Source organism: Doryrhamphus excisus, chromosome 4 (genome assembly GCF_030265055.1).
Source record: "Doryrhamphus excisus isolate RoL2022-K1 chromosome 4, RoL_Dexc_1.0, whole genome shotgun sequence".
In the NCBI taxonomy this organism is placed as follows: Eukaryota; Metazoa; Chordata; class Actinopteri; order Syngnathiformes; family Syngnathidae; genus Doryrhamphus; species Doryrhamphus excisus.
The window spans coordinates 9,159,683-9,187,654 of NC_080469.1; the positions used below are offsets into that span (position 1 = coordinate 9,159,683).

At 40.8% G+C, this 27,972-nt stretch overlaps 1 protein-coding gene across 2 annotated transcripts; it reads right to left on the bottom strand.

The window, feature by feature from the left end:
* Positions 1–132: 132 nt before the first annotated feature.
* pdlim2 (PDZ and LIM domain 2 (mystique)) lies at positions 133–27,923 on the bottom strand. 2 transcript variants are annotated; one of them, XM_058071564.1, is made up of 11 exons: positions 27,168–27,356; positions 26,925–26,997; positions 21,472–21,593; positions 19,710–19,861; positions 17,585–17,654; positions 17,289–17,440; positions 16,141–16,204; positions 7,343–7,461; positions 3,650–3,798; positions 2,865–2,976; positions 133–1,151 (listed from the first exon to the last, which is right to left on the bottom strand). In XM_058071564.1, exons 3-11 carry the CDS (start codon positions 21,562–21,564, stop codon positions 956–958), a joined length of 1,107 nt encoding a protein of 368 aa, XP_057927547.1. In that variant the 5' UTR covers positions 21,565–21,593; positions 26,925–26,997; positions 27,168–27,356; the 3' UTR covers positions 133–955. The 2 variants fall into 2 exon arrangements, with proteins under 2 accessions (XP_057927547.1, XP_057927546.1); XM_058071563.1 differs by lacking the exons at positions 26,925–26,997; positions 27,168–27,356 and adding an exon at positions 27,564–27,923.
* Positions 27,924–27,972: the final 49 nt, after the last annotated feature.

A 27,972-nucleotide genomic window follows, 5' to 3' on the forward strand; every position in this document is an offset into this window, starting at 1 on the left:
CCAGTATGCGGACAATGTTACAGTGTGCACTCGTCAAATACTGTATGACACTCTCACCTCGGATTACGTGGCAATGCTGCCCTCTTCTGGTTAACTCTGTGTATTGTCAAAATAAGGGGCCATAGCCGAATCTTCAAGTTGTGCAATTTATTAAGTGCCCATGTCGAGTACTGCTGTAAATAGGCGAATATCATCACTGCTTCTTTTCACACACTTTTCTTTTCTTGTGCATACTGTACATTAGGCATTGCAAATGATATATATTATTGCATAGTGTTCAATCACGCATTAAAGTATTTGTATGATGAAAGAATCTTTAACCCCTCATAAGCAACAGCAAGAAATAGTCAGCAAATACGTTTTTTTTCCAAATGTTTTTCCTATTAAATTCTGTTAACACAGAGACAAACATTTTGAGGGCATGTAGGGCTTGCCTAGCGCAGAAAAAAACTCCAAACAAAATCATTCGAGCTTGCAAACATCACTGACACTCAGTATTCCTCTACTCTCTACTCCCTCTCATGTTCACACACACACACACACACACACACACACACACACACACACACACACACAGTTGCAAGCAACATGCGCACCCACACACAGTAACATGGCATGCGTTCTGGGTCGGATTTGGTCCCTTTGTATCACCAAGAATGATTATCCAGATTGTCAAATAGAGTCCCTGTTGTAAAACTGGCCTCAGTACAGTGTGGTGTCCACAATCCATAGCAGTGACAGTGCCGGTGAGGCACATGGAAAACCTCCCCAAAATTGTCTTACCACAAAGTTAACTTAAGTGAATGATGATAATGCCCAACATGGTTAAATGTGATCGGAAAAGAACATTCTCCGCCATGTTGATCCCTGTCCACATTCCCGATATCCCTAACAGAGTCAGTCGAGGTGGATCTTCAGGCAGGCCAGCAGCACTCTGCGTGGAGTGGGCGCAGACTCACTGGCGAGGAGGAGACACGCTGGAACGTGGCGAGCTCCCTGGGCCTTGGTACCGCTGCTTGGCGTGCTTCTCACAGTACATCACATCTCCCACCCAGAAGTGACCTCTCATTCGGAGGTTAAGGCCGCAGTCTGTGCACGTGTAGCACTCGGGGTGGCGAAAGCGGTCGTCCACGATGCGAACAGCCTGTGTGCTGAGGATTGAGGTGGGCATGGAGTCAGAGGAAAGCGGTGTTCAGGTCAAATGTACCGTAAATTCCGGTGTATGAGCCGCACCCACTGTATTTAGAGTAAAAAAATAATTTGTAGTACATGTGTAAGCTACATGTGTCCATGTCACAACATGTCTGTGAGGACCAGGAAGACAGGAGCCAATCATGAGCTGTGAGCTTGTTGACCCATTTTAAACAGTCTGACTCCTCTGTGAATCACCACCTGATCGTGGTGGAGGGGTTTGAGTGCCCGAGTGGTCCTAGGAGCTACAGTATGCTGTCAGGGGTGTCTCCCAAGGCAAACAGGTTCTAGGTGACGAGCCCGAGCTTTGCCTGCACCCCGGAGGAGGACCGGTATATTGAGTCCGAATGGGCCATATTCCGTGGCTCCATTGCTGATTGGTGCACACCTCAGCCTCCCTGCTAAAGTCTATTCCAGGATGCTGGAGAGAAGGCTCTTTGGCACCAATTCTGTTCAGAATGTTCATGGACAGAATTTTTAGGTGCAGCCAGGGTGTTGAGGGAGTTCAGTTCAGGGCCTTCAAATCTTGTCTTTGCTATTGCGGACAATGTGGTCCAGATGGCCTCTTCGGGCTGTGACCTTTGGCGTTTACTGGGACGCTTTGCATCCAAGTGTGACGCATCTGAGACTCAGCACCTCCAAATCCGAGGCCATGGTTCTCAGTCAGAAAAGGGTGTAGTGCTCCCTCCGGGTTAGGAATGAGGTCCTGCCTCAGATGGAGGATTTCAAGTATCTCAGGGTCTTGTTCACGAGTGAGGGAAGGTGGAAGCATGAGGTCTATAGGCGGATTGGCGCAGCGTCTGCAGTAATGCAGTTGCTGTATCGAATTGTCATGGTGAAAAGAGAGCCGAGTTGGGAGGCAAAGCTCTAATTTTACAGGCTGATCTATGTTCCCACCCTCACCTATGGCCATGACTCTGGGGGGGAGGGTGCTGTTGTCTTCCGCCATAACAGAGAGGTGTGGCTTGACATGATGCCCATGCGTCAATTATGCTAAAAGGTTTAACATAATTAATGAAATAAATTATGTATCGCACTATTTTTGATAGCCCTAAATAATATACATAATAATAATAAATAAAAATATGTTATAATATATAACAAATGATATATAAGTGGACTATAACATAGTTTGGCGTCAATCTGTGGGTAAATAATTTCAAGATGCACCTACATTGTTTTGTGAATCAGTTAAATAAAAAAGTGCTTATCTTAAAACGTACGTAAAAATCTCATCACGTGGACCCAATCTATATTGTCGTTGTGTCGTGACTTGGGTGTCTTATTGTCGTAATTAATAATGACTGATTAATTTCGAAACTATGACTAATCTGATTAAAATTTCTTATTATTTGACAGCCCTACTAACAACAACTACAAAGAAAAACGATATTCTATAGCTCCCATACTGTATAATCAATACAAACTAGAGATGTTTTACAAAGAAAAAATAAATGCTGGTTGACATATATTTGTCTTTGTGTAAGCTGTGGTAAAAACTACCGTAATAATAATACTCAATTGTGACAAAGATACAGGAATTCATTTAAACTAAATGTATAAGTGTATATGATTATGGTTATAGTGTGTGTGTGTTTTGGGTTAGTTTACCATTCATAATGTTGTTAACAATGTTGTGTTATAAGAGAAGATCATATTATTAGTACACTTACACAATGCTGGTGCCACACTTCTCACAGATGTGATATTTGCTGACTCCTCCCACGGGCGCACTTTGCTTGGGAGGATTGGGGGATAGCTTTCCCGGGAACCTCAGTGCCGCCTCTGGAATCACATACGTACATATAAATACAAATACAAATACAAATACAAATACAAATACAAATACAAATACAAATACACACACACACACACACGCACACAAATAGATCCAAACGCGAACGGCCGAGCTGAAAGGCTTATGTCTTCACTGTCGTTGAAGACCATTTATGTCTTTCACCAGTCATCACATGCTTCCTCTCACTTGTCATTTTCATGTAATGAAAGTATGTTACTAGTATGGGAATATGAATTGCTTTGCCTCCCACATGAATTCCACAATGTGCTTTTCACAACATAAATTAAACTCAAGAGAGGTTCTCTGTCCTAACAACAGAAATGACATCCATATGGAAGTGTGAACTGCATGATGCACTTGGGAACACGGTTATTTTCAAACGAAAAGATGTCAGCAGACAGCTTTAACAGGTGGTGTAAATGGTGTAGTTTTGACAAATGAAGTACTTCCAGGCTGTGCTTAGTGTGCATGCCAAAAGGTCACTCTCCCTCTCCTCCGTGTAAACATACTTTTGTGACATTCTTTACGTTGCACAACACAAAGCACAGTTTTTGTTTCCCCAATTCAAGAAGACATAACTAAAGCTTGAGTGCTATAATGTTTTTACTTGTAGAGCTTTATGGTGCCAAGAAATGTTTGTCACACTGTGCGATTCCAAACCTTTCTCATCAGCCTCCAGAACTTCTTGGAGCATCTTAAAGGTATTGGATTGACGAGGTGCCACACGAGACTCTCGATTGTCCTGGATCATTTTGTACACTTCGGAGTCCTTGTCAAACTTCTGCATGATGAATTCAGAGCTTGAACTACTGTTAAAAAAAATACATAAAATTCCAGTCAGTCACATCTGGCAACGATATACTTGAAAGCTGCAAGACATGACTAGTAGAAAAAAGTATTTCTGAGAATTTCTGAGCATGGAATTGAGAGGAAATGAAGAAGAGGGGTAGCAGCTGGCTTTGGAACTTTGACCTCCAGACATAAAGTGTAAAAGTCCACACCGCGCAGGCAAGAAACGACATCATATCCGCATCACTTTACATGAGGCACATACACTATTACAACAAATTTGTGTCTGCGGTTATTTACAACCAGTCAGTGAAAGCGGGGCGGAGTAAGCTTTCACCAGGTGGTAGTATAACATGGCAGCTAATTAAATAGAACAGTAGCTCTGTTTACAGGGACATTGTTTGTTCCTGGCCTAGTGGAAAAACACTTACTGGAACAAACATGCATTGCAGTCTCCTCTGGCAGATGCTTTTGTACATGAGACACACACACATAAAGAGAAGTATGTGTGGTGAGGGAGCTGCTGAGTGTTGGCTGTCAGTAGGAACCGGTTGGTCCAGTACACCAGTCAAGCCAGGTGTGGAGTGGGATCTCTCACATATGCAGATATATGCCTGCACGCATGCCAAGTCAGTTGGTGAGTTGTCAGCTAGTCAGTCAAGTTAACCAGATAGGCAGCCCAGGCTGTCATCACACTTAATACGGCCAATTTACTGTTCAACTTGTACCTAGAGCATGTGAATGTTCAGCAGAGAGAGGAACTTGTTTGTTCTGTCCTCAGCAAACCTAATTTGATATACAGCTCATAAAAATGTGAAGCTCTGATTTAAGATTGGTAACACAATGAAAGGGTGATGGCTCCTTTTGTGGTTAACACTAAACGATATGAAGATGACAAATGTAATTTATCAAAAAACTAAATACCCATTTGTCTCCATTCATTAATTTAAATTTATGACTCTCACTCTCTTACACATACACACGCGGACACAGACACACACATACAGCAAAGAGTCTGCCAAACATAAACTCCCTCTTTGTGTTTATGTCACTGTGGCATCCTCTGCATGATGCTTGTGGTTTCATTAGACTATGTAACACACATAAATCCCACAGGCAGGATTTTCCCCACACTGATATGGCTTTAATATGCTTCCAAAAAAGGTACACAAAACAGTAATGATTGTCCATGGTGAATTATTTCACCACCCTGAGGTCTGAATGCACAAGGTCATACACAGACATGGTGTCTGCACATTGTTCTCCAACGATGAATGTGGTTGAAAGGGGAGATGGCAAACAGACAGGAGAAAAAATATAGCCAAAGCAAAAAGCTCTGATGTTTTCCTTTGCATCCCTGAACACTGCTCAAATTAAAAACAGACCTCCAAAGCCCAAACTCCAAGTTCTCCTCACGCTAAGCTCCACCCTCAACAACACCCTTTTTGCTTCATTCACATCCCTTCTGACATGCAATCTCAAAACAAATGGAAAGTATGCAATGATTGGGAGGACCCCAAACAACAGTAGTTATGTACACAGCAACACAAAATATGCTAATTTTTCTTTCTTTAACTTAATACTAAAGGGTAGTATTCATGCTCTGACCCCCCCCCCACAGAAAACAGGCAGGGTTGACTACATATTTAAGAGCCCTTCGAAATGCTGATTAATATCTGTTGTGGCAGCTTCCTCAAATACTGTACCTAAGTGAGTAAATGGACACAAACTAAAAATCAAACACTCACCTCAGACAGCAAAAGAGAAAAAAAAAGAAAAGTAACAACTACTGTACAGTAACACTTCACTGTCCTGGTAACTCATGTGCTGTATGGATAAAAAACACAGTACATACGGCCAAATGCATAGTACACACCTACTGTATCTACACCAGACAAGACAGAAAAACAAGAGTTTGACTGAAAGGTGTGTCCCTAGTCTGCAACTCATTGGCTACGCTACACAAATGGGTGGGTAGATGGGTGTCACGATCGCTGTGATTGGCTGAGGGGGAGCAAAGAGGGGCTTGGTGTGCAGGCTGGGGGCTCCAAGCTGGAGGCCAATTAGGGGAAGAGGGGAAATCAGACTTTTTGGGAACATTGGGTGTTTATGACTGCTGTTGCTGACACATCATATCACCAACCGTGGTTACCCAACTGAGGCCAAAGTCAACCCTCCTGCACTGTGGAAAAAAATGAAGGCATCAGGACATTACTTTAAATATTATCTCAAGCCAAGACACACGACTCACAATTTTGACTGAAATCACAGCTACATCACCTCATCAGAGCGCTGTTGATTAAAACACGAGCAGTGCAGGTGGCATGCACAGTTCATGTGTTTCCCAGAGGAACATGTGTTTGCAGCTGTAATGAACTCCACACGCACACGCTCACACACACGTGCGCGCACACACAGCTGCAGCAATTGTACATTCAATGGAGTCATTGGTCCGACATCCCATTTACAGTTTCAACACGGGCTTTGAAAGAAGGAAAGAATCACTGCAACTATACAAGAGGAATGTCTGCAGATCTGGTTTCGCTGCAGATGATTTCTGGAAGAGGGAAAGATTAAAGTCTCTATTGTGAGGCAACAGCAGTTCAGTCTGAAAGAGCTTAAGTCGGGAAACTTGGCTTGAGTACCTGAATGTTATCAGTTTGAGACCAGCTGTAGATCAAACACCTCCAAACCAAATATGGAATATTGCAAATGGCTCCTGGTGAGATTTTCCGTTTTTCTTCCGTACATTGGTCGAGTGGTTGACTTGCTTGGCTTTCATGCAAGCATTACAGGTGAATGTCTGCCTCTATATGCCCTGTGACTGACTGAAGACCAATCCAGCCTGGAGTCTGTCTTTCGCTGGAAGTTAGGGATATACTCAACTTACCGTGCCATTATCAGGGTTAAGTGAAGAGAAATAGATGTGACACACCATGTGTTTTGAAGATAAGCCACCAGCATTATAATGATTACAAGACAGCAAGATTACAAAATCCTCAAACTAATGCCCATAGTGCTTGTGGTGAAGTAATACATAATGGCGATGCAAATCCAATCACTTTATTTACAAGACGCAAACAACACACATTCACACGGCCCGAATCACTGAGTCGACTTAGCTGGTGTTTCAGTTGGTTGCTTCACAGAGGGGCGGATAAGGAAATACCCCCATGAATGAGGAGTCACGGCAATCATAGGATTACCTGGAGCAATTTTATTCTGTAATCACTTTTTGTGGAGACACTGCTTGTTCAAGCTAATAGCGCCACCTAGTGCTTAAGCTAGAAATACAAACCAGTTAAGTACATATTATGTGTGGGCCATACTCCATTATATTTTAGACTAACATGGGCCAGTTAAAAATGAATTGCGGGTCATCCCACCCCACCCCCTGCCATAAAATAATCAGATACAAGCCATTACATTGTTCAATGAACACTGTATCATGCTATACGATACAGCTCATCTAAGAATGTTATGTTTTCTTCTTTTTCAGTGAAGTAAGCAGCCTTTGAACACTGATAAATGAACAAGTGCAGAATGTTTTTTTTGTTTTTTTACCTGCGACGAGGAGACATGTGAACATCCTGATCGATTGAGCTACTGGGCGAGTAGCGTCCTGGTGGGGTAGGGGTTCTGCTCGACAAAGAATTGTTTCTGTAGTCGGAAGGAGAGAAGTCCTGTGAAGAATGAGACAAGCGTGTTAGAACACCGTTACAAAATTAACCTTGCAGAGCCCAAATAAAATGGATGTAACACTAAGTTAAGATTCTAAGTAAAGAAATACTATAGAATCTTCAATAATTGTAGAATAACTTTGTTAGTCAATACAAAAGAGTGCAAATAACCATCACAACATTAACAAAACATCTCGCTGGTCATAGTCTTTGGTGCCCTTTGATAGGAGTCACACCCAACATTCCTTTGCTGTTGGCCAATCTAAACATTCTCACCAACTAACGCCAGCATTTATTTTATCTCTATTATATATTAGCGTGAACTACAGATTGTGCAGCAGATATTGGGCACTAACTGTCTTTTTTGTGCAGTTGAAAGTACTTCCATGGGTCCAGACACATGCAGGTCACATACAATTCATTATCCATCCATTATCCATTATTCATTGTCCATTAACATAAGATTAGAGGTTGTAGATACTGCCTAAACAATGCTCTAACAGGGAAGTTCAGGAAGGGAGCAGATTTTGTATTGAATGTGAACAGAAGAGGGCGCCATATGGCCAAGTACAGTGTAACTCTAAAGAAGAAGCTCATAAAACGTTTGAGCAGAGGTGCAAATGTTTTTTTTTATTGTCACTGTTCAAAGCAAAAACCAAGTGTCAACAGTTACAACCTGAGCAAAGGTTGACTGATTAAAAGGTATAATTATGTCATGAGTGCCTGTGTGAGTGCCCTCCAGCACATGTTCACTCTCACACCCGTTTCATCAGCACATAGTCAAACCAGACACTTTTATTGTCAGATATCACCGCAAATAAAACACTAGTGACCATATTAATTTATACTATACTTCTATTTACATTCCTTCCAAACAGTTTCCAGAACCTGGCGAAACGGGGCTCCTGTTTTATGATGAAACACCAACTCCAAAACTGTCATGGCTTTGAGACAATGGCAGTGATGAAGTAAAAATCTGTATGTTTAATACCACCAACCATTTCAATCCAGCAACTCCCTGAACAATGTTGCTGTTCTCAATTGATTCCAGTTTTCCTCTTTTTCCTTTGTGAGTGGGAAGATTAGTGATGCGTGCCATGAAGCCTTTACCAGAAACGATCTCTCCCTGCGACTCTTCCCAAGAAAATCCCAAAATAATAGCTACCAGCTCATAAGATCACTTTTTCCAGATGATCAGGAGTACAACAATAAAGGCATCCATGTCTCAAGGGCATATACAGTATATACTGTTGGTGCGTTAGGGATCCCTTTGGGAAGGCATAGTGAAGCCACGCTACTGGTGCAGTTGAATCCACACTAATGCAAACCAATCTTGTATTATGTAACTGTCTGGCTGCTGGATGTGAACCTGATTCTCAAACAGGAGACCTTTTTCCAGATAAAATCCCAGCAGTGATCTATGAGACTCAAGAGGAATGCAGCCAAGTAAAGAAAAACAAAAAAAGGAAGGAGGAAGAAAAACAAACCGATGGCTTCTGATGGCTTTAATTGCAGTAAACACAGTACAGCTGGTAAATACTTTAGACTTCACTCTTCCAAGCAATAAGTTTGAAAAAACAATTTGATCCACTGTGCATCAATTGATATCATAATTACAATACAACATGGCAGTATAAATGATTCCCTTCACTCGGTGAAATGTGCCTGTCCCGTTCGTGGTGTAGGTGTTTGCAAAGTTCATAGTCTACATCTTATCATTTGTACGGGTCCACACTGAACAAAGACTTCAATAAATGTTTTGATGATTAATATGCCCTGAAAAAAAGAGATGGACACATTTTTGACATGTTCTCGTTCTCAAACTTCCCTCACGGGCTACTTGGGTTCCCTGCACAATTCAGCAGCTTTACTTCATTCAATAAAAAGGTAACCAAAATGCCCCTTTCTATGAGTCTTCAGCACTGTAGCACCAAAACCAGAATAATAAAGAAAATACCTCACTGACAAACGTCAATCCAAAAGAGAGAGGCATTTTCACCATTGTGTTCATTCATTAGTAAACAAGATTGTGCAAAAACTACAGCCAGATTTCTATGGAAACACTGCGGTTCCATGGTACATCTGGCACAGCAAGAACCCATTACAGTTGGGTGCTTGTGGGAATAGAAATGCGGATATACTGTCTGGTGTTATTTTCTGTCATCCCCTATTGTTTTAAATGGACGTGCCAGAATACAAATGGTTTCAATTCACTGCCTCACTATTCAGCAAGGACAGAATCACTATTACATTTTGGAGAGGAGCTGTACAATGGTGATGGTGATCTATTGGTTATGGGTGTCCCAGAGGTGATATTGGTATGCGCTATCAGGCTGATATCAGCAAAAAAGCAAGTCTAAAAAACATATTATAATCGGCCTGCATCTAAAATCTCTGATATCGGCACTCTGATAGAAGCAGTTGATGCCCAATTCTGCCCCAGCACCTTGAGCATCCAGCAGTGGCTGGATAGAGCCCACGTGATCACAATAACGGCATTTGCTAACATGTTTACAAAGTAGTAAGAAATAGGAATGAGGTCGTCTGTGTGGCAGAACATGTCATGCACAAGTTTTCCGTGGTGGCAGAAAACAGGGCAAGTTTAATATGACTCACCTCATCCTGAATTTGAAACATCATCACACGGAATGTCACTGACTATAACAGAAAAAAAGACAGCTCCGTCTGGTGGCGAGAAATGTCGTTTAAAGACTTGATTGAGCACCTCAGATCTCCGTATATAATGCCTAGCTGCCACTACATTGTCGAGAAAACTACTTCTTCCTGCACCTGGTGTATAAAGTTTCCTCATGCCTATTGTTGTTGACTATTTTGAGTGACACCACTTGACCTAATGTTTTCTAAGTAAAACTACCGTACTACAAATAAGTAGGGGAGTCACAAGATTAAAATGTGCCGAGATGTCTTGTTTGGAGAAAATCTACAAACTTCTCATGGGTTCTTAACGTCAGAAATACTACTAATCACTAAACGCTTTCAAGTCAGCCGCCGTCTGGATTCTGGCCTCTGCCTCCCCCTGGTGGACAGAGACAGCATCGATCACGATCGATCAATCCATCCATCCTCTATGCTGCTTGTCCCTCAATGAAACACTTTGCTTAGACAACATGCATTAAGAAAATGCTAAGATTGTTGTTTATTCTGCCCTATATTTGCCAGCTACATCTTGAGCGTTAAGTTGCTGTGTGATGACTTTGCGCCATCTTACAAAGAATGCTAGTGAGTCAGACTGTTATATTGTGTAATGACCTCCAGCAATATCCAATGGGTTGTTAAGCTTCTGGTCAGGTTTTTCCATAGCTCATGAATGGCTTAATATGCCATTTAATGATGTTTTTTATGATGTGTGGCTTATAGTCCGAGGCAGCTTTTATGTACAAATCCGTTTTTTTCCTCTAAATTTAGTGGGTGCGGCTTATCCACCGGTGCAGCTCATACATCAGAATTACGGTGTATATGATTCGTGCTGATATCTGATTGATAATGGCATCCAAGGCTGAAATATCGGTATCACATTGGAGTCTTCCCAATTGGGTGGAGTTTTGTTTGTGCGCTACAAAAGGGATTTGCATACTGAACTAGTACTGGATTCCATTATATTGTGCCGGTTTACCCAAGCATTAATGCGGAGACAGTGAAACAATGTTTACAAGTATATTTAAATATGACACATAGAATGTGAGCGTATTACGCAGTGTGATTGGTTCATCTTCAAAAGCTTAACAAGTCTCTGATTATTGACCACATGAAGAGACAAAAACAGGAAATGGCAAACTCAAAGTGAGGGCAGCTGTTTCAGATCAAGGCCAATGGTGATACTGGGGACAGTGCCAGCGGAGGAGCCTTCAGTCTGGCTTCAAGCAAGCCACTCTGCATCATCTTTACCACCCTGCTGATTCAATTACAGGGCATAGACCAGCTCCGTGCAGTACAGATGCTTGAGACATTTTATTTTGGTTATGGCTGGCATTGCCATTAAAAATGGCAATATCTGCGTGACAGGCATTATGGAGGTAAAAGTCACCAAACTGAGCTAAATAATCCTACAATGACTTTGTGTATGTTTTTCATCCAAAGGTTTGCTTTGTTGGAGGTCTTAAACAAAAAGGTTTGATGGTGAAAGCCAACCCACCCACTAGTCTTCCACTCACTGCCACTGATTGATCATGTCTTGTAATTATGTTTTACCACGAATGTATTATAGTCTCCCTACTCTGTGACACAATGTGACCTGTTTATGTCACAAATGATTACATTTCATTAAAATTATTTAACGTTTTTGTAGCCTTAGAGTAACTTCATAATAGAAGGTCTGAGGCCACAGATCACAGGCATGTGTAAATATGGATCCTAAATCTTGAAGCAGAGTAGCTTAGCATTGCCATGTCTCAGTTAATTATTGTACAGTTTACAACAGGTCAACATTGACGCATTTCAGAACTATACAGGTTTACAATTACAATTACAGATACCGTCCTATACCCTCCTCCCCAGCTGTGGTGCACAATGGCCATTTGTGTTTAGTATTGTTGATGAGTCAAGTCTATGTTCTGTGGTGTCCGCACTGCAAGTATATAGTTTTGTAACTTCAGAGCATGATTGTCCTTTTTTACAAGTTGGAGTGTATCTTTTCATATTTTGAAGAGGACCTATTGTGCTCATTTTCGACCCTTTGTATTGAGTTGTGGTCTTCGAATGAGCAGCTACACACAATAACCACAGAAAAGCTTTTATATTTTCCAGAATCTGCACCTATTCCAGCTGTATTTCAGTTGATTGGTTCTTCATGCCAACACCGTTTTAATTTATTCCACCCACGGCCCGCCTCTGGGCATGCCTACTCTGCTGTGATTGGTCACACGCCCCAAAGTGCTTCCCAACTATGAACACAAAGGAATGTGTCACAAATGTCAAATGTCACAAAGGAACTGTTTTACCACACCTTTTCAAACAGAGCTTTTTGAGCCATCCCAAAATTCTTTTAGGGCTCAAAATGCACAAACCTCATTGTCTGAAACTTTGGCAGCGTTTAACACAAGAATAAAACATTCCACCTACATTTATAGGTCAAAAAAATCCCCTAAAGTCCCAATAAGTCCCCTATAACTTTACACCCAAGTCAATTCCACAGTAAGCTTTAAAAGTCAATCATTTCAGTCCTCCATAATTCTCTCTAAATGTATTTTCTTGGCTCAAGCTTGCACAGTGCAGCATTCATTAAGATGGGATAAAGTGAGAGAGCATTGTGATGCCAGTATGAACCCCCCCGATCCGTTGACCACACACAACGATGCTATTCTTGATATAAACCATATGTAGAAGATTAGAGGCCAAATAAACAGCAAACAGGATGAGAGGCAATGGGATGATGAGATGATGAGCAATGTGTCAGAGAGTTCATAAATGGATGAAAAAAAACATCAGTGGTTTCATGTGCAGGAATTGCGGCAAATGACATGATTACAGTGAGCCCTCAGAGACTGCTGATAGAATAGAATGCGCTCTATTGTCATTGCACAGTTTGACACGACAAAACCGAGTATACTGTAAAGCAGTGCATTGGTGGTCTACAGTCGACCACACACTGCAAATCATACATGCATGAATGCATACAGGACATGACATTTTCCAAAACTAGTGTATGAATTTAAAAAAATTAAACTACTACTTTTACTGATTAGGTTGGTATAACCTCAACACAACTCACAAAAAGTTAGGGATATTCAGTTTACGGGTGAAAATTTTCAGGATGACCCCAAGAGGCACTAACAGGTGAACTTACTTTCACCTTCTCTAAACTTTTGTTTAATGTCTTATATGTAGGTCAATATTGTTATATAAAAATAAGCTTATCCATGCTTGTGTTAAATGGGCCATGTGTTGAAGTGTCTCAGTCACAAAGGCCACTTCTTTGCTTCAGTGACATTTTTACTTTGCAAATTGGTGTGATGGCTTAAGTACAGTTTGCGAATGTCAGCAGGCTCCTTGCGTTCCACAACACTACACGGCCCCTCTACAAGTGCCCATCACACAATGACTATCCTTGTAATGCGAAGGGGAAAACAAGCACATACATACATAGCCTGGGCCATCACAGCCTGTATTGTACAGAACATTTTCTCAGGATACCCAACACCCTGGAAAATGGGGGATCTTGTTGCGCACATCCCTCTGTGCTCATTGAGGGAGCCAACACAAGTGTGGAAAAGCCTTTTAGGCACTTTTCAGAGAGGATGATCACCTGATCTAGTAGTGCTGTTCACCTCTCAGTCGGGACAGAAGCCCTTGTCATGGAGCCTCCACATCTCACATTTACTGAGCTGCAGTGTTCCTGCCAGCCCAAGCAGCACAACGTACACAGTGGCCAAGACGGCCCTTTTCCCAGCCATTTCCCCACGGGGAGCTCTGAAAGAATTCAACTCACTAATCACAGTACTGCAGTGAGACGCTAATCATTTTAAAACCTCAGACGACAACCTTGGTGGAAAGGGTCAGCCAAAACCCATAACTCATTCACTGGGCTAAATGATATACACTGAAATTGTCACACACACACACACACACACACACACACACACACACACACACACACACACACACACACACACACACACACACACACACACACACACACACACACACACAGCAGAGTCAGAAATGTTATATCAGCTTACATACCAGAAAAAGCAGGGAAAAGAAAAGACTATGTGGACAGGACAGCATCTCAAATTGTAATCCACTCAAAACTAGAATGCATTGATTGTAATATTCTGGGGAAGTCGCAATAGATTTAGGATGATTTTTTTTATGATCGTGCATATTGATTGAGTTTTGTTATTGGTAATGCTATTGTAATGTTAAAAAAATACGTAGTTGAAGGAGATTTACGTCTCCCAGAAGATAAAGAAATCAGTGAAGAGATGACTTGGTAAATGGACAAAATGAATAATACAAAACAAGGAAAAAAATGGTGGGTGACACTAAGAATACCACAAACATGTAAAACAGCCATGACAGGAGCGAGGTCATTCCAACTGGTGATGGAACTCCCGGCCACAACAAAACTTTAAGTGTGTTTGTGTGTGTGCGCGTGCGCATGCTCGTTTGTCGGCCTGTTCAGAAGTTTGTTTCACCATGGTTTACTGGCTGCAGTTTCAAAGTAAAGACAAAGTGGGTTTTGAAGAGTTCTTCAATGAGAAATATTACAATGAAACACATTGTTAATGAATCCCACAAGCTGAAATACAGCTTTATTAAAAAGAATAACGGCCATTTCTATCAATCAGACTCAAATCTGCCCTACAGGATGTTCTAAAATGTACTCAGTAGCATCAATTGTTCATGCTATAAAACATGCAGCTCTCTCAAACACATTTTGACAAATGGGTTTGCATTAGAAGGTCAGAACTATTACAAGTGCTGATCACATCATTGTCACACATCATTGCATTTTAAAATATTTCATTTCCTCCAGCTAAGCATTAACTGACCATTATCTCTGACATGAAATGAACACCAGATCCATTTACATTATATCACTAAATTCCCTGGCAGCGAAAGCCAGCTAGCGCTGTCATCTCCCTTTCAATCTGTTGTCTGCCTGGGGCATCCAACTGACATACTTTCACATATCACACTTGAGTCAGTTGGATCAGCCTTGAACAGATTCAAGTAATCACATGGACATGTTGTAAAATCCTCATGCTCTAAAACAACTTGGAAGTCCAAAGCAACCCACGGTTTTGCAGACATATCAAACGTGATATCAGGTGGGATTTCACATTGTGTTCCTGACAAGTTTTCTGGGGCCAGATGATATGCCTTAACTTTCTGACTGGGCACTTCTATGAGAAACATCAGTGCTTCAAGAGCCCATTTTATTTGTCAACAATAAAAAGAATCTCAAACTTGTGGACGCATTTTTAAAATGAACCCTCTCAGCCTGAAGCCTCAAGGGAGGAGCACATGTTTTGAACTTCAAAACTCTGCATATTTATCTAACTGTATGAAGTGTCCACAAGACTTATAAAAAGGGCTGGAATTCATTCTGCCATTACAAGGGGTCTTGTATGTTTGTCCTGCTCTGTCATCTCACATGTTCAGTCTTCAGTGAAGCCAAGCATGCACACATAGCTGAAATAGCTAACAATGAACTTTCCCACATCTTCACTCCAAAGCTCACCAATGTCTCAGTGGAGGCCGGAGTCACCCCCTTGTTGCTTTTGTTGCTGTAATTGTAAATAAGCACAAAATAGTTCGGCGACAATCACTCCATAACCCAGAGACCCCCCTTACTATATTTCAGAGAGACCAATAGGTTTCCTTAATCAACTACAGTACAAATTAGGGCTATTGTTTTGATATTTGTGTTTGAGTACGCTGTAACTGAAACACTTCAAATTTCAAAAGACAGACCATTTTTCATACAACCTTTTCTCTATCCTGCTGTTACAGTGAAGTTGTCATATATCACAATGGACTAGACTACATACTTCTTACTTCATACTTTCCTTCATATTGTGTGTGAATAAATGTGAAAGTAAACTTATGATCACTTTGTTAACACAACACTGCTTTTCTTTTACTGTCGCAAAATTGCTGGCGGTGTCCAAATATGTATTCTTCATGTTCAAATATTTAAGTAGTTTAGTAAAAACCTACCTGTGAAAGTGGTCTTGGCAGTCTGAAACTCTTCTCTTCTGGCGACCATGAGCGCAGCTGAACACTATAACATAAGGACAGCAAGTAGTAAGGGACAATTGTATATTTTGATATCTGGACAGGAAATATAAATAAATATTGTGTTACGACCTTTAGGATTGATATTTTATCCTTTGGGGAAAATTGTGCAAATTGATGAGCATAATAGTGTGTGTCAATGTTTCAAGGGCAGTATTTACATTTGTATTACATGTAATTAAAACACGAATGCATTCAAATGGATGAGCCTAACACCTCACTGAAGTCAAACATTTTGGATTTGACCTGTGGCCTACAAAGTTGTCACAATGAGTCAACAAATGGCCAGCATACAATTAGTGTGGTGAATGTTCCACATTCTGCTTTTGTTATAGTGAATTCAAATGGAGGAATGTGATAACCTGTGCATATTCTTTGTTACTACAGTAAAGGCCCGTGGCTCCACTTTGTTATTCCCATACCTATTGACACGGGATGCTGCAGTGTCAAGAGAGCATGTTTAATCCTATTCAACCTGTCAAAGAGCACACTTCACAAAGACTCAACTATCCTGCACCTCACGCAAGTATGCTTGGTCGAGAATGAGGAAGTGTTGTTCCAAGGAACAAGGAATGTTTGTGGATTGGAGGAGAACATTACAATGCTGTTGATGTGTCAAGGTCTGAATAAAGTTATAACTGAAGAGTGTCGGACAATTTGTGTCTCTGTGTGCTTCACTTACCCTGTCCATCATTATATAGTAACAGAAGTGTGGTTTGCCATGCTGTGCAAATATTCAAATGAATAAATTAGTTATTTTTGACAGCCCTAATACAAATATACACAATACATACTTTACTTATGATTGGATGGGGTCTTTACATTAGCCCATTAGAAGCAATTGTAATTGAGGAGGGTCCGAACTGATACTCTCCCCATATCCATGTACCCAATATCCATGTACACAGGTCCAATACGGGCCAAATTAACTGGATCAGATATTGAACAAATAGATACAATCTGTCCGATCCAATCCAAAAGCCCAAACTAAATGGAAAGGGAAAGACAACTGCTAAGTCAGACAGGTATTTGTTGCAAAATAAATGAAAAACACACATAGGAGCTACTACCTCCTGTTGGTGGTGGCTAGCAGCCCATCTCTCTTCCCATCAGGACTGGCAGGAGGATGTGGTGAATAAGGCCCAGGTGACATTGATGCAGGACTCGAAATGGTGTACTCTCTGTAGTTCTGGTTCTCATCTCGACTCACTATTAATGACTCCTACAGTCAAACCACCACAGGAAGTTTATGCAACACTAACTGGTGATTGGAACCGTTATTATTAACATAAATGTATGTGGGATTAAGCATATTGTAAACAAATGTGGTAAATATGGTTTAGGATAACTAAAAAACAATTCTAACCTGAAATCGTCCTGTAAGCTGTTCAGGGGTGCTGATTCCGTTTGTCTGGCGAGGGCTGGATAAATCACACCTAGAGAGACGCAAAACCACAGATGTTAGTTAACCACCGCCATTGATGGGACTCAAAGATTACATAACCATTAAAGTAAATAGTTGTTCTGTGTAACATTAAAAATACATAATTGAATTGAAAACAGTTTGAACAGAAATACTAAAATAAATGGAAGCCATTTTACCAACTGGAAAGCAGTATTACATGATGGAAATTTTCAGACTGCTTTGGATTAATGTTCAAGTAAGTCTGTTGGCATCTGAATGTGTCTCTCTTTCAAAAATATTCCTCAGATTTTTCTTTCCAACTAGTCACTTTTGCTTTACTTAAATAAAAAGCACATTCTGTAAGCAATTTAATGATTAAATTTGAAGGGAAATATGGGCAATTCTGGCCAATGCAAACACACAGTGCCCCCCTGGCTGCAGGGCCAGAGGCTGACTGGCTCTTGGTCAAGCCTGAGGTAATGAGGCACACAGCAAGGCCCGGATGCCTGTGGTAAATCACCCAGAAACACACCACATCTCATTGCTTGGGTTCGCAATGCAGTGTGCAGGAAAGACATGGCAAGAAAAGGAAGACGCACAGAAGCTGAAAAACATTTGTTCTCCTCAGTATGTTGGAAAGCGTCATTGTTTTGAATCATGCACTGCATGAGCAAAAAGTCACTTTTTCCCTTCAGCTATGTGGAGTGGCAAGTGGTGTCAACAGAAAACGAGACGTATTACAGGTCAGTGATAACATCATGTTGAGTTTATAAGTGCTGACCTCTGCGTTACAAATAGAAATGTGCTTTAGACACAAAATGCTGACTGTGACTTTCCACCAAAAATGTTATCCACATAAATCAGCAATTGACTTGCAAATATAAGCGCTTCATAGCGATCATCAAGGGGACCTGCAGCTTTACTGCCTGAGGTGGATTCCTCAGACATGTGCATAGTAGGAATATCTCTCACTGCCTGATAATTGAAATAATAAACACTCAGTACTGAACTGAGGTTGATTCAATTTCACAACAAATGTTCTTTTTCTGGAGATGGTAATCAAGATTCAAGCAAACACAGATTTGTATATCTATTGTACTAAACATGAGTTGAGAGAAACGGCACAGATTCTGTGGCTGAAATAGTTGGACCTTTTAACATTCCACCTCAGCTCAGTCGCGCCTGGAAGTCGTTCAGGTGCAGCTTAGCCAAACTATAAAAAGACTTCAAGAATAGATATGCGTTGTACAAAAATTCGATGAACGTGTTAGAGCTTTGTTGCAGGTTGTGAGGTGAAAGTGAGGCACAGCACTATACTATTACATTTCAAAAGGTTCCAAGGACATTTTCAATAAAATAAGCAACACTATTGGATGATGTTGTATATGTGAGGCGTACAATTGGTGCAATAACAACAACGCCTCTAAACATACTTGGGGACACAATGCACCCTTTTTGTCTGTAGAGATTAACCAAATAAACATTACAAATACAATTTTCAGCTACCATATTACAAACCGCTTCAAAGCCTATGAGAATCGGTAAAAGGGAGATTAGCATAGTCACAGTCCAGCAAATAGTAACAGTGTGGCTTCTGGATTGGTGGGAGACATGAGGTCAGTAGGGAAAAATCTACTCACAGGGACAGAGAAGAATCCAAGGAGGAAACGTGAAAGTACATGTGCGTGACAGCTTCTGAATGTGTGTCTGCAACCAATGAGAATTTTATACAATGTCTGAGAGCTATAGGAAACAGTGACAAGAAATGAGAATTAAGGGAGGACCTTTTATCAAATTGCCAGCCAAGAGCAGGCCTTGTGAAAGGAAAACCACTTTAAATTTTCAAACACGTTCTTTTGGAGAACCAAAAACAATGTGGCACTAATTCAAGCTGGTATTTCCCCTGATTGCAATCACTAGTTTTGTGTGTACAGCGTTTGCATGATAATGTAGAAACAGTGAAGGGAGAGATAGAAGCAGGAATGACTGCTGTGTCTGCATTAAATCAGAAATGATTATGAAACGTACATCATCTGTGCGTAAATCTAATTGTGTTTATGATAACCTTTTAATTCACAACACATACCTTTCCACAACTAGCTGCAGATGGGTCTTGGAGTTCTTGATTTTATTTTGGGCTTCTGCATTTAGCATGTCAGCAGTATTTTCCCCATTGATGGCCAAGATGACATCACCTAGTTTGAGAGCTGCTTGCTCTGCTTTGCTGCCTCCATTGACCTGTAGAAAAAAATAACTAGGTAAACGTAGATTCCACTTAAATGCTGTGAAGTTTATAAACAACCTGCAATCAGTATTAGCAGATGATAATGACGGCCGTCCACAATAAATCATGCCACTAATTGTACCGTCTATCATGCTTACAGTAGTAGCCACTGCTATTGTGTTAATACTGGGCAGAATGACAACACCCTTTGGGAGACGTTATTGGTGTGAAAAACCTGATGGTTTGACCTTTGCAGCTAGCCACATTACAAGGCAATGTCACATTCCCTACACTAGGGAAAATGGGATCAAACGCAAAGCCCAACGCACCGCACTTTCAGCATGGTTTCCGTCTTAAAGCCTTACATCTCCTGGCGCACAGACATTCAAACACAAAAGCCAAAATCAAGGGGTTGGATATACACTTCGTAAACATTGTAGCCTGACATTTTCAGCAAAATGAGCCGTATTATGAGACTGACTTTATGCTCACGATTAAGAATAACGCAAGGGAGGAGAACAAAGAATGCAAAACACTATAAAGGCCTAAAAAAAACTGTCTGCTGAGAGAACGCCAGTCACTAGGCGAGCAAGAGGGCAGAGGGGCCATGCTTGTGGGCCTTCAAGAGGCAATTAAGTGTTGCTGTGGTGACCCACAATAGTGGGTGCCTTTTCTGATCAGGATATGCCTGGATTCACATCAACTAAGTGCATTCTGGAGTTCTATCTATTCTCAGGTCTTTGCCCAAGTGAAACAAGAAGCAACTATCATTCAAGCCAATGTTTAGAAAATAGTGCACACTGCATGCATATATCAGTGCTAAGCGCCAGCAGCTTTACATCATCCAGTCAGCGCTTCTCAGCTGCAGTTGGGGAGAACTCCGAAGATTAGCCATTCATCAAAGTGGACAATCGTTTTAAGAGAACAAGTTTAATCTTTCACAGCAGGACTTTGAGGCTTCACAGAACCTGTTTGATATTTGAGACCAGCAAACACGCTGGTGGTGGCAATATTTATGGAAAGCCACGCATAGCTTGTCAAGAGGGCAAACAATAAATGCTTTTGAAGTCAAAGAGATTGAAAGTCAGAACGTTCGAAGCCGAGATCCACCATATGTTATAGTCTGATTGCTGAAACGTGGCCAGGGATTGTGGGTAAATTAGGCAATGGCAGGAGAGCAACACAGCAGGATATGCAGTGGGCAGAGTTGTGTGTCTCTGCCATGCAGGCACGTCTAACATGCCCCTGAAAAGTCAAACTGGTAACACAGTAAGCTTATGTAGGATGCATGCTATCAATGCAAAACACATATCCGTACTTGAACACATTCAACTGTGCACTCTAGGCCAGGAACACCTAACCTCCCACCTCAACTTCCACTGAGACTGTAATCAGTGGTTTCCTTCTAATGTAATCTATTTCCATTCTATTCTAATGGGTTTGGCAGTCAAGGAAATAGGTATGAGGCAGCCTGCGGATATAAACAAAAGACAAGAAAAGGGACGTATTGAGGAGGAAGTTGACTTTGCATGGCATGCCATTACAGTCAGTGTTTTGACAAAAACAGAGGATATGGCTTGATAAGGCACAGGGAGGTTGAGCAGCAGAGCGAGTCATGACATACCTTTGATACAGTTATGGCCTTCTTGAAGTCCCTTCCTCCAACTATTCTGAAACCCCATGGTGATGGACCACTCAAGTTCACTGTCAGCGCCATTGATCAGGCTGCCGTGCACTCTTGAGAACCTTAAATCAAAATGAAGACTAGTATTGTAATTGGCACAACATTTGAGACAAAAATGAATTCATAGCTGTATGTTGCAAACTAAAAGTCTGCTGGCATGGCATGACATCAAAACCAATAAATGCTAAAAGCTAAAGATTAGACTCTGCCTTTTATCTACACCAATACTGCATTCACTGGCCCAACTTCTAACATAAAGTACATAATGACATCAAAGAAGAATGGTAAGAATCCAGAATTGAACTAGGAACACATTACTAAAATTCAAGCACCTGAAAAGGCAGCAAAGTCAGTAAAATGTATGCAAGTCTTTCAAAGTCAGTCAGCATCACATAGAGATACTGTTGGGAGCCAGTGCTCTTTATTCTTAATGTATTCCCTTGCAAGAATGAGTCAGACATACCAAAGTCATCATTCTGATTAGAAAAGAACTAAACCAAGGACATGTCTTTTCAGTACACAAGCTCACGGCGTATAATATACAGTTTCATGTACAGTATGTACTGTACATAATACAATTGTTCAGTCATTTACACTTCACTGTTTAGTTAAGTTTAACCGAGTTGATGACTGCACGCTGCAGATGAATCAAAGGCTGTCATTGTGAGGAAAAAGGATGTTCGTACGTGGAAGTATTTACTTGGCAGGCTGCTCAATCGTGGCACTAAATGATGATAAACACTGTACAATCCCCTCCCCAGCGATAAACGGTGGGAAAGTTGGCTGAGTGTCTTGTTACAGAGTGTGAATGGAAGTGTATTTTCACCATTTAGTGTTTTACGGCTTTAACGTAAGGAACGTTTTATAGTGCCTGATGATGTGCAAGTTCTGAGTGGAAAAAATACGGGAAGCATGTTTATTTTTGAACAAAGCTCATCTTAGTCGTAAAATTCACATTCTCCACACACACAAGGAACACACTTCTGTGACCATCCTTCAAAATAAGAGTGCCGTTTGCCCCATGTCTGCGTAAACAAAGCAAAATGTCATAAATCTTCCTTAATGACAAGCACAGGTATTATAATTGAGCCAAGCATATTTCATTATATGGCTTAAGGTTTGTAGCTTTTTATACAAGACCCTGCTGAATTAAAATGTTTATATCATCATATGGTGGATACATCCCAAATATATTGTGATATTTGCTAAGGTCCATATCGCCCAACCTTAGTGTACAACTTTGGAACTGTATATTTTTAGATTTGACTTATGTGTATAATTATAGAAACCCATGAGGCAATCAGGCAAGTTTTTGTGTGTGAGCAACAATCTGCTTCAGGGATATTAAAAACAACTATTAGATTAGCTCAGCAGGTCTAAAACAGATCAAACATTATTCAACAACATAGTTGAATAGTTCAGGGTGTTCTGCTGCAACTGACAAACTGTAAAACACATTTGCTCACCATGTGCAAATAAATTATGACCTGACTCAACATCTTCATGAACTCAAAGTCATCCAATGACTGCAGACATTGCATAATATTATTAAAGCCTCTGAGAATGAAAAGTGGAACGTCTGAGAAGCACAGATCCAAATGAGGCAGATGCAACCACACTACTCTTCTCATTGCCCCAACCCATTTTATCATCTGCACATTCCAAAACATGTTTGGGATGAGCAGAGCAGACAGTAACTCATTAATAGTCCTGGACAATTACACCATTACTAGACTGGCCACCATTAGGATTTTAATTGGTCAAGCCTCCAGAGCTGTTTGGATTATACCAGAAGTAGCCCGAGCCCCCCCCACCGAGAGTGTCAATTACTTTAAGCTACTATAATTATCCATCAATTGTGCTGCTAATTACCTGAATATACATTTGCTGCTAATAAATAAACTAGTTTTATATCATTTGGGCATAAACGTTGATATCCTTTATTGGTCACCGACGTGATTTGGGCTGCACTCGTCTTTTGCTCAATTTGCTGAACATAGTTTGATGAAGCAGCTTTCCCATGAAAGCTCTATTGGGCAGTTTCAAGTATCCACAAAAGGTGACTTCTGTTCTGGTGACATCTCGTTGCACCTAATTAAACACATCCAAACAATGACAGAATTTTTCATCATGAAGTCATCATTTGACTCACTCTTAAGTACCAGCTGTTAAAAAATGTTTGAAGTATAACGGAACAAATTAATTGAAATGTGCAGGAAAAACACAGCTCTTCAATACATCAACTTTGGGAGGCTTCAGCTAATTGAAAGAAGACTAAACTCCACAGGTGTATTTTCTTTGGCTTTTTAATTTAATTTTGTTAATACTGTATATTTATGTTAAATAGGAAGAGTGTATGCCAAAAGTTTTACTTATTGCAACATAGCAGTATCATAAAAACAAACATTTTTTTTACATTTCATTTTGTTTGACATTATTTCCTATATATCCTGTTTCCTAATTCATTCATTTTCTACAGCTTATCCTTCCAAGGGTCACAGGCGTGCGGAGCCTATCCCAGCCGTCTTCATAGTAGTTTTTCAATTTCTTACTTTGGCTACCTCCCACATCCCAAAAGGTCCATGTTAGGTTCAGTGGATACTCTCAATTCTCCATCAGTGTGAATGTTTGCTTGATTATATGTGCCCTGTGATTCACTGGCAACCAGGTCAGAGTGCACCCCACCTCAAAGTCAGCTGGGAAAGGCTCTGGCTCACCTATAACTTTAATGAGTAATATAAGTATAAGTATAGTATAAGTAAGTAGCAGTATAGAAAATGTATATATGGATGCTATTGGTTCCCTTTTTTGTTTTTAGAATTTGTCCATAAATAGGCAAGAATTGGCAATCAAAAGCATTAATAAATTGAGCAACAGGGCAGGTGAACTCAAGTGCTAGAACAGTGTGTGCATAACAGGACGGATATTTCAGATATCAGTTTGCTCTTTACACTGGCACACTCACTTTCTAAGAAGAAGCATTAAAAGTCAGTTGCATTTAAGCTCACATACTGTGTGAAGCCTTTTGGAACAGTTATGATGGATTGTCCCTTCAGGGTAAAACAGATGGTGTAGATGAGCGGGACAAGAGCAGGCCTTTCTAAAAGTTCAGTTCAAGTTGCTGCTCCAACATGCATAGAACCCCCAGGGTTTCATAGACATGACTACTGCATTACTGATATCTATAAGCCTGTCTGTCTGTGCATTAGGGTTGGGAGATATATTTTATGTACCGGTATAGATTCTTACAATGATAAGAAAATGACTTATACCGGTAGAAATGATAAAAGTAAACAAACCCAGTTGAAGACTCTGCGGCGGATATAGATGATAGAAGATTAATGAAAAGCTGTCATGGTGAGGAGAAGGAACGTTCATGTGTGGAAGTCTTTACTCTGGAGACCAATCAATCGTGGCACAAAATCATTATTAACACTGAACAACCCCCTCCTGACCTCAACAGGTTGAAATGGTGATAAATGGATTAGTATGAGTGACTACATCTTCTTTAAATCACAAACACAGGCATTAATACAGTTTGTTGAAGATTTTGTAGCAATGTGTGGAGAGGCTGACATCTCATTAGAAAGTTTGTTACCGATAAATACATGTGCTTTACAATTGGAGACAAGTGTATTTCAGGAAGCAAAACACAATGCACGTTCATATGATTCCACTTAAATAAATCAGAGAAACTGTGAATCTGCGAAAGGTGAACCACAATTGAGAGCGTTCACACTGTAATTCCCTTTTTAGGAGAGGTTGACTTTGACTTACATGTCAGAGCATACTTACAGTGCCAAAAGTGAATTTGATGACTGTACAATGGAACCTTGGTTAGCGTCATTAATTCCTTCCAGGTCAGACTCTAACCAAAATGGCCACAGACTGAATAAATTTTTCCCATTAGAAATGTTAATCTTTTTAACCCATTTCATTTGTCATTTACATGCATTTAGAATTTTTATGCATGTAAAACTATAACTAAACTATAAAAAACGTGTTCAATGTTTTTTGTTAAATGAATGATGCTGCCGACATCATAGATGAGCGAAAGTAGATGACTTTTGGTACCAGTTTCCATTTTGTTATCTATCTCACAGGATAGTAACATGGAAGGATGGTGTGTGATAAAAATGTTAATTTGATGTATTAATTTATTTGAGATTAAGGATTAAAATTAAATTTCAAGTAGTTGCTATACAAAGATTAAACTGAGCACCGTGCAACACCCCATGACTTCCATATTATAAAACATGGAAAAATATGTACCAGACACTCAAAGATGGAATAGCATTACACTGACTCTGCAGACAGCTGTAGAATATACTTTTCACATTTAAATGCAAGGCAGCCAAAACATGGCCACCTACATCAACACTTCACCTTCTCCCTTGAATGAGAGTGTTTGTTTCTCGATGTTTGGACAAAAATCCACTGGGTCTGAATAACCCCCCTTAATACTCGCACACATTTACGGAAAGCGTGGCTGATGAACATAGCAGATGCTTCATACTTGACCGGGAGGCCTGTCTGGAATTTGACAGCAATGCAGTCAGTCTCCAACCTATGTGTTGTGCTGCACTCCAACAGGTCGGGACCTACCTGGGTGCACACACCCATTGAATAAAACAAGAAGAATGCAACCACAGCCTCTCCCTGGCCTTCGTGAAATAACATTCACTTAATTCATATTTAGCCGCAGTCGCCAGGGAAATGGGAAAACAAACAATAACAAATCAAGTCTGAGGGTGTTGGCCAAGGCATTTCTCATACGTTTCATATTGTATGGATGCCATCACTTAATTGTGCTCATGTGTCATTCAGAGTAATCACAGTCTGGAACATACCTGTAATTTGTGGAAAATATGTCCTATTAAGATAGAGAGAGCGCATGTCAGCACCTGTAAGACGATAGGATAGTGTAAAATCCTAAAATATTGTGCTTATTATTGGGCCTGCAGCTCTTCAACTGTGGTTGTGTATATCTTGAAATAAGATGACAAGCGTTGATTGCACCTGTGCTGGACCACAATTTCCCTTCTGGTTACTGCTCTTCACTTAACATGGGCTCCTCTTCAGCCAGGAGGGCAGTTAACCGCATCCTCTGAACGCACCATTCAGTCATTCTCACTTTGTTCAATACATGAGCTCTGTAATGCTGCAGCAGAGGGGATGCTCTGCTCTATAAGTCACATTTTATGCTATATGGTCCAAAGCGGTGGGAATAATCACCACATTAGATGTGCCATTTAGGGGAAACAATTTGATGTGTAAGTAAAACAGAACAGACCCATAGACTGAAAAAAACACATAATGTCTTTCAAGTTTGTACTGATCAAACTGACTTCCTGGCAGTATTGCATGTACTTAGAAAAAAAGCCACAACTTGCCTGCTTTGGGGTGTCCTGAATTTGTCCACCTGTTGCACAGTAACATTGGGATGTTTACCCCCCTCAAAATAAGCTGTAGGTTTAGTAGATATAAAAAAATGAATACATAAATGAGCTTAATAGGCTTGAAGTTGAATACCCCGCTATCTGACAGCTCTCACCACCAACGTTCCAGGAGGAGCTGAGAAGATAGTAGAGTGGCGAATGTGTCAAATACTGCCATAAAATTCTCTCACACCGCACCTGGTGCAGACCCACCACAAATCACTTTGACTGCTTAAAAGGGCTCAAGTAGCCTTGCTCCTGGTCAATAGAAGGTGCATCCTGTGTGGGCTGAGGTGCCTTATTATTATAATTAATTACAGCCAACTACTCGAGGCGACTTGTAATTTCCACTTCCAACGTGAACCATCTAATCTACACTGAAAACTGGCATCCATCTTCCTTGAAGCCAATTGACCAAGGAAGTGTTAACGCTTTCTGGTTAACAGTGACGAACACATGTAGCCACAATAAAGCCACACTGCAAGCTATTTCACATAACACAACAATGCCAAGTACGTATACGGAGAGTTTTGTTGACGCCAATAAAGTTTTGGCAAGGTAATTGTTTCATAGTAAACGCCATCTGTTACTTACCAAGATAAAGGTGTCGTCGTCCCCACCTGGTGGCGATTTGCACCGACACACAAAAAGTCTCTTCACCAAAATAAACTTTTGAGTGTCCTCCGTCAAGGTAGAAAGATTAATTAGTTCAAAGAAAGTTACTTTAGTCTTTGAGCTGTTCCCTCTGGGGAAAGATCAACTCCACCTGTGGCTGCGCCGAGCGAGGCTGTCACCGGGATGAGCTGCCGCTGCCATGTGCTCTGACCAAAATAAAGGGTTTGTCAAAGTCAGCAAACTGGGGCGTGTCGCACCGCAGGGCCGGGAGGAGACGAGGGTGTTACCCCGGTGATGGTAATTGAGCCATTTCTGCCGCAAAACCACTGGCGTCTGCATTTGGTACAGTCGCGCCACCTGTCGAAGAAGTCAAGCAACGCATGCTTTC